The sequence below is a fragment of the Genypterus blacodes genome, unplaced genomic scaffold (assembly GCF_046128005.1).
Source record: "Genypterus blacodes isolate CSIRO-AG114 ecotype Tasmania unplaced genomic scaffold, CSIRO-AGI_Gbla_v1 ptg000012l_1, whole genome shotgun sequence".
Lineage (NCBI taxonomy): Eukaryota > Metazoa > Chordata > Actinopteri > Ophidiiformes > Ophidiidae > Genypterus > Genypterus blacodes.
The window spans coordinates 4,732,374-4,740,741 of record NW_027466826.1 but is presented as its reverse complement, the minus strand read 5'-3'; the positions used below and the strand labels follow the sequence as shown (position 1 = coordinate 4,740,741).

At 39.9% G+C, this 8,368-nt stretch overlaps 1 protein-coding gene across 1 annotated transcript; it reads left to right on the top strand.

Annotated features, from left to right (window-relative positions):
- The first annotated feature begins 680 nt into the window (after positions 1 to 680).
- kcnk1b (potassium channel, subfamily K, member 1b) lies at positions 681 to 7,597 on the top strand. Its single transcript, XM_076166299.1, has 3 exons — positions 681 to 1,443; positions 3,594 to 3,989; positions 6,517 to 7,597. The coding sequence occupies exons 1-3, from the start codon at positions 1,089 to 1,091 to the stop codon at positions 6,774 to 6,776; spliced, it is 1,011 nt and encodes a 336-aa protein (XP_076022414.1). The 5' UTR covers positions 681 to 1,088; the 3' UTR covers positions 6,777 to 7,597.
- The last annotated feature ends 771 nt before the right edge of the window (positions 7,598 to 8,368 follow it).

The window sequence follows — 8,368 nt, the reverse complement described above, 5'->3', positions numbered from 1 at the left end:
ATACCATTCATTCAACACAATTTATATTTAATATACCATAAATTAAGGGATCCAGAGCCATATACCATGATAGCTGCGGCCCTGTGCATAGGAGAATTTATTTCTTTATTCTTACAGGTCAGATGGGCCCTTAAATTGTCATAGAAACTTGGACAAGGCTGAAGGGGCTCTTATCTGTGGTCTAATTGGCCACTTCCTCCTTTACATCGCCATGAATTATATCTTTAATTATAGATTGATTTATGTGTCTTGTCACCCTCTCGAAGATGGAGACCCTCAGGGAGCTTTTGTAATAGATGCCTCCCATGTCCAAACTTTCCTTTCTGATCCAAACAGTGTGCAAAATACGGTGCCGGTGCGGCATTTGAACTTCCTTCTCGAAACCCATTATGTAGATGAGGATCGAAACAGGAACTAAGGTATTTTTAAATGAACTGGTCCACCTGGGAGGGGAACAACGAAACTGTGACGTCACACTGCCTTTGTGACCGCCACATCACTTGCTGCCTTTGCAGTCCCATTTGAAGCTCGTAAAGTCTACAACTCGTGAGCTGTTACGGTCATTGTTATTGCACGGTAAAAGTGAAAGGATCCTGTAGCTCAGAATTAGCGTAGTTATATTTTTGTAATGAACAGCTACTTTGATACTTTGTAGCTTCCGTGATTAGAAGGAGGGCGGCAACTTGGTTTCAGGTGCTTTAAGGAATAGGTGAATTAATTTATTTAACGGGGCCTTTTCTGTAAAGTTATCTTAATTAACACTTCAGCGCTAGTCTACCCGCAAGATAATCTTCAAACGCGACATATTCTCATCTGTAGTAAAGCTTTTGTGTTAACCAATCTTTGCAGTCGTGTTACCGCTTTCCCTACATGACTGTGAGAATTCCGATAGTCGTTGAAGGCATCAAGTGCCACAGCAGGTTTCACAGACGGGGAAGAGGATCGACACCGTCAAGGCCACTTGCGTCTCATCTTTGTGTACAGAATGCTCCGGTTTTGACGCGATTTCGCCGTTGCCTTTAAGAATAATTATTTAAAAACATATTTAAAAACTTATACCTAACGCTGAGGTGATATACCTATTGAAGATGCTTCAGTCCCTGGCCAGCAATTCGTGTGTGCGGTTGATACAGAATCACAAATCGACGTGGTATTTTGTCTTTCTAGTCTTGGGGTACGTCCTTTATCTTATATTCGGCGCGGTTGTCTTTTCCTCGGTTGAGCTACCGTACGAAGATGTCCTGCGCCAAGATCTGCGGGCCATTAAAAAGCAGTTCCTCCAGGAGAATGACTGTTTGTCGGAGGAACGTCTGGAGAGCTTTCTGAAGAAAGCTCTTGATGCCAGTAACTATGGAGTGTCCATCCTCAACAACGCCTCTGTGAACTGGAACTGGGACTTCACCTCTGCGCTGTTCTTTGCTAGCACCGTGTTGTCCACTACAGGTAAGTGTCTACGTATGTAGCGTTCACGGTCACACACTATATTGATTATGACTAGTTGTACTGTATACACACTTAAACTCATTGGCCTCTAGTTCTTCCTGTATCTCATCAAGTTAACTGATCAGGTTGACTGTACACGAGGCCACACATACACACGCATGCTGGCCTGTAGCGTAACCGTCTACTGTATATTATTTGTGGCAAACACAAGAGTAACTTGTGTCTTGCAGAAGCTGATCGTTGTGATAAATAGCCTATTCGACATTTTGTAATACTTTATAATGTAGTACGAACAACATATGGCTGCTACTGTGACTTTATCCCATCAGGTTGTAAAAGTCTCACCCTCGAAAGAAGAAGTAGTGTGAATTAATCTATGATCTTATCTCTTGTTATTACATGCAACAAGTAAGCAGCTATATGATCTCCCTCTATATATGTGGCAAATGTAAACACAAGGCAGACACTCAGCACAGATGGAAAATATTGTATTGTACTGTATTTGTACTGTATAGTACTGTATTTGCGTAGGATATTTAATGCTAATAAGATGCAGCTTAAAGTGCTTTAACAAAACGTGAGAATCAGATAAAAATAAACAATAACAATAGATAAGAAACTAAAATAGCAATAGGTGATAGACAAACCAGCAATAAAACCTTAACAACGCATCAAATAAACATCAATGAAACACAATTAAATACATTTCCCCAATTTGTTGTAGAAACATTAGAAACTTGTTAAAAGAGAAAGCAGTGGAGGATCAGAGTTCTTGTTCCTGATACATGAAGGTGCTGGATTACGTAAGACTTTGTAGATAAGTAAAAGGACTTTAAAATCAATTCTAAGATATTTTTTTGGTGTTGGTCAAAATCCAGGATGTGGCGTTCTAATCTAAGGGGCTTGTAATAAAAGCAAGTAAATCATTTTGGATCCACAAGTAGAATTTCAGTTTTCTGCTCATTTCTATCTTGTTTTTTTAAACTAAGTAAGTAAGAAAAAGATGCGTCATTGGATGCAAACATGTGTTTATCCAGGCAAAATGTTATTCTCACAAGCAGTCCAGGTCATGTGCAAATGGACAAACCCTTAAAACAAATACTCTATTTTCCTGAAGGCATTAGAGGGCTCAATTGTCTCACATTGCTTAAAACATCACGAGCTGCAGGTATTTGTCTGCCTGTCTGCCTGTCTGCCTGTCTACATGAAGAGCTTTAGGCAGAGCATGTTATTGTCACTCAGCCTGTGACGTATCAACTCTGATATTGAGTGCAATGACTGTACAAGTCTGCTAAGGTTCTTGTTTTAGTCCCAACAACATTCTGTTGACATGTAAACAGGGAACATCTGGATCAGACAAGCTTGTGACACATGTATCTGTTATGAGACTCAGTATGTCAACAAACACAATATTACAGTATGAGGCACGCACACACACACACACACACACACACACACACAATTTCTTTCAAATTGTGGTGAGGGGACAGGATTTTCTCATTTGCATGCCTGTGACAGATAGACAGGTATGTCTAACACTCTTGTTGCAGCCACTTGACGGGGACATGGCAAATTCTTTTTTTTAGAAATACTACATAAGCATTGATTTACAAAAAAAAACAAACAAGATCATTTCTTTACTTGTTTGTATGTTTATTATGCTGTTAAACTCATGTTTACTGTACAGGGACAGCACAGTACATTCTCCATTTTTGCAAGTAAATTCTAAATCAAAAGGATTGTTCACTTAAACACTTTAAACGTATTTTTATCTTTAATAAGTTAGACAGAATTTATTTAATTTTACTGACAGACAATCTACTTTAACAGTTCATTCTGCCCCAGTTATATCCAGTGTATTGCCATATGGACCGACAGCTGGATTAGAATTTAACTATATAATTAACTTATATTAATATCAGAATATATATATGAATGAAGCGTGCAGACAGAAAACGTGTTGACTTTAACTGTATCATTATAATTATCATTATTTTGTTTATTTAGTTGTCTTGGTGATCCTGTTCTCTCATTGAGTGAAACATCTGGTCGCTCCATATGACAGAGTGAAAGATGATGTCATGAAAACCTTTTGACATCTTTCATGACTGTTAATTGCACTAAGGTTGTTCTGGTTTGTTTGCCTACAGGTTATGGTCACGCAGCCCCGCTGTCAGACGGCGGTAAGGCCTTCTGCATCGTCTACTCCGTGATCGGCATCCCGTTCACCCTCCTGTTCCTCACCGCAGTGGTGCAAAGGATCATGGTCTACAGCACGCGAAGGCCCATCATGTACTTCCACACGCGCTGGGGTCTGTCCAAGCCGTTCGTGGCCATCGTCCACGCCACCTTGCTCGCCCTGCTGGCCGTCTCTTGCTTCTTCCTCATCCCCGCCGCCATCTTCTCGGCGCTGGAGGATAACTGGAACTTCCTGGAGTCCTTCTACTTCTGCTTCATCTCCCTCAGCACCATAGGCCTGGGAGACTACGTACCGGGAGAGGGCGGTAATCAGAAGTTCAGGGAACTCTACAAAGTGGGCATCACCGGTGAGTGTTGATGATTCACACCAGGGGGTCACGTCTCTCCTTATCTCTAACTCCACCTATACAGCAAGCAGGATGTTGGTCTTTGCTTTGTTTGCTCTGAGGAAAGGACACTCCACAGCTGTGTGAGCTATAAAGCAATCTGGGCAGATTGTATCAGAAAAATCCAACAGAAGTTCAGCTTTTATTTGAATACATACAACCGCCTCTCATTTGGGTTTCACCACAAATCGAGCTATATATCGTTGTTTGATGACTTTAAATTACTCAGTCTGCATCAGATTATAGCACATGGCCCATTCCTACTACAAGGGTTATTACTGATGGTCTCATTGTGCGAGTTCACTGCTAATCTATCAGAAATAGCACATTTATGACTGTGAGCTTTGCCCTGTTTAGGTGTGGCACATTCAGCAAACCTCATACTGCTGCTGCTGCTTGACTCTTTTGTTATTGCACCACGTATAATGATGAACTCACACTCATAGGAAAGGATTTTGAGGTAGACTTACACCGGGGGTTTGTTCAGTTTCAGCAGCTTTTCTCCTCCTTTTCAGCAGAATTGATGACACCAGCTCATTTTCCCCTCATGCTCCATTTTGCTTTTGCCTACATGACCAAAGCAAAACCAAAAAGTCAAACCCAGAGGTCATTAAGGGTTTGTCGGTTCAGTGCTGCAGGAAAATGAAGCCGTGTCTTGACAAAAACATAAACAGTATTGACGAGCTGCCCGTGCGTAAATGTCAAGCGCAACTGGAGTGATTTGTCACTTCCATATGGGACGTGGGTGCACAATGACGTCATTCAGCAGTGCTGTGTCAGTCTGTAATAGCGGGCGGGGGGAACACTGTGTCCCTCTGTGCTTGTGTGCAGAGGAAATAAATAAATGTCAGCTACAGGCGGGCCGGTTGGAGCACTTCTGTTTAACACACTCATATGGGAAGACACTTAGACTGGGTCACTACAAAGCCACAGAAAGGGTTAAGTTTTGTTGGTAAATGCAGGAACAATTACAGGCTGTGTTTGCTTTGACAAATTACAAGATAATTACTCTCTGAAGTTTTTAAGGGGTTTGTGGTAAACATTAAAACTCAACTCTGGTTTTAGTTCTCTCTCTCTTTTAGTTCTCGTCTTTTTGTTCCTCCTTCCCCCAGTATGTAAATAATAATCTGCATACGGCAATGTGTCACACACATGGACCCATCTAACACAACCAAATCTGACTTTCACTATCACCACTCTGGTACAGAACACACAATTATTAATCAGCAATAACATTATTATTCCCCACCTGAACCTGACTGTACAAGTCAGCAGCTCAAGTTTCCCTTTCTTTGTCTCCTTATGCGTCCTTGTCCACTCGTGTATCACATTTCCTAGCTCTCATTAGTCATTATTCATTCTTTCTTTTCCCTTTCTCTCTCTCTCCTTATATAGAAAACAATCTCCAAAATGTCTCATGACTGCATGCTTATTATCATGTCAAATGATTTCTTCAGTAGAAATATGAAAAATAATAAAAAAAAAAGGCCTACATTTTCTGAATACTCTGAATCTTAAGAAAATAGAAAAAAGTAGAGAACATGAAGTTTACAGGCTAACAACACAAGAAGATTATAGCACAACTTTGGTCATTACCAATCTAGAGCAGCATCAAAGCTCTTGATATGACAATATCTATATCACAATATCACAATATCTCCCAATATGACACATTGGGACATATTGGGCATCTTGGACATATTGGGCATCTTGAGCTATGATGTCATGTAATGTCATATGGGGCAAGGAACATGTGATGTCATTTGGGGCGGTAATGTTGTGATGTCATGATGTCATATGGGATGTCATGATGTCATATGGGATTTTCATGATGTCATCTGATGTCATATGTCATAGTGATGTCATGTGATGTTGTGATGTTGTATGGGATGTCGAGACATGTCATATGAGTCATCTTGAGCTATTGGGACATCTTGAGCTGTGAGACTACTCATGTTTTAATGTATGAATGGAACCGTGTGTTGTTTATTTCTTATTTACGATTTATTTCTAGTTGTTTATTCATAGTTTATTGCTGTTATTTATTACTGTTCAAAGATTCAGGCACAGCACAAATGCATTTCGTTGTATAATCATATACAATGACAATAAAAGCTATTCTATTCTTTTCTATTCTATTCTATTGGTGCTTTTGGTGGACATGTGAAGCTCGCCACTGCCCTCTTGTGTCGACTTGTGATCAATACATTACTGAAGCGATACAGGACTTTCTGTTAGATTGTTATTGCAATAGTTTAAAGTGTTATTTGAAATGTAATCTATTATATAACACCATAACAGATAAAATCGTATTCAAAACATTTGATGGTCAGAATATTATGTCCACCAAAAACATAATTAGTTAGTCCTCACATGAATGAGATTGAATTTCTTGTCAGACCAAAAGCTTATGGGTTTGTTTTTTTCAAACCTTTAAATTTGTGCTTCATTTCTCACCTTTTGTCTTTCTGCGTGTTTGTCTCCTCAGTCTACCTAATCCTGGGTCTGATAGTCATGCTGGTGGTGCTGGAGACATTCTGCGAGCTGCAGCAGCTGAAGCAGCTGAGGAAAATGTTCTATCTGAAGAAAGACAAGCCACAGGACCACCTGGCCATTTTGGAACACGACCACTTATCCTTCTCTACCGTGTCCGACCAAGCTTCAAGCCGCAGCGAGGAAAAATATCAGCCTTTTGTCACTGGGTCGTCCCTGGATTCTCCCAACGGAGATGATCCCATGATTCAGTAAGAGTGAGACAGAGCGAACACAATACTGTAGCACACAAATGTGACATTGGCCCGGAAACACATCATGCATCTATAGGTAGCCTGAGCAAGTACGTATAACACAAGGGTCAGTAGTTTCCATTCTGCAACGCTCAGAGCCTGCAAATCTCATTATATACTAGTTGAGACTCCAGATCAAGCAACAGTCTCCTTTTAAATGAAACATGTTAACGACGATACAATGCTACGTAGCAGAGATGAAAATTATGTGCTCCTATAAGGACAAATACTCTTATTCCTATAAAGGCATAGCCATCGTTAAAAGAAACGCCTTCAGGTATGTAGAAGTAAAATATAGGGAAGAAAGACACACTCTGTAGGACATTAACAGAAGTGTTAGACAGCCACTGGTCTCTAAAATGTTGCTGAATTAGAACACATTTCTGTAATCTATCAAAAAGTAAATATGTAGGTACCTTAAGTTAGAGGAATGTACATATTCAGCTGCAGTTATACAGTATGGATAAATAGGATTGAACCCACCTGTTAAAGATGAGCTAAAGAAACACAACAAAGCTTAAACAATGAAATTAGAAAGTTTGGATGGAACTTGGAAATGAAGGATCATTATTCCCACAAATGTCGAACTATTTTGATGATTTGTCGCTTTTTTTTTTGGCTCATCTTTATCAAAGGTGTCAGTTAGTCTGGTCGCACGCCTCCACATTGTCAGACTTCATCGTTATAGCGAAGTATTTGCCTGCCGATACCGTTAATGTCAACACGCTTCAACGCTCTTTCAAAGTTGCAATTCATGAATTTGCTAAAAGAGCAGATTATGTGGGCGATCTGTATGAAAAAGGGAAGTTAGTTTTGTAGGAAAGGGAACGAGAAAGGCTCACCTATTGCCCCGTAATGTCACTAAAGGGAGTAATACGATGTTTTGAAGAGAGACACGGCCCCACACATCAAGTGCATTCCTGTATATTGATAACAGAAGGTATTTTTTAAAGAGTTAATACATGAGGTAATACTGTTAAAGTTGATTGTCTGTCGTGGGAAACTTGAATGCAGAATATATATTTTTAAATATGACATTTGGGAGGTTTATACATTTTGTTAGTAGACTCCTTTATGAATGTTGTGTACTAGTAATGGTACACTGTAAGGAAAACTTGATACTAGACATTGAAGTGGCACTAGAAAAGATGAAATATCCTGGTTCTGGTTCTGGTTCTGGTTCTGGTTCTGGTTCTGGTTCTGGTTCTGGTGATTCTACGCCGGGTTGTAATCTGCACACAAATAAAGGGAAACATTTCATAAGTTTAACTTCATCCTGTAAATATACAGGTGGGAATTGAATGACACGGCTCTCCTCTAGGTGTTTGTAATTCATCAATCGTAAGTGCTTTTGTCCATCTTTGAAGAGAAAACCATCTGTATAATGAAACGTACTGCTGTGATGTCTTTGTTGCTAACGCTTCAGCCGCTATATGAAGCTTTTTTATTCTGACCTCATCGTTCTCTACTACATTGTGGCATCAGGACACAGGGGCCTTTGACGTAGTTTTGAATGTAAACCTTTCTTGAAATGCTAATGGACACGCTGGAATT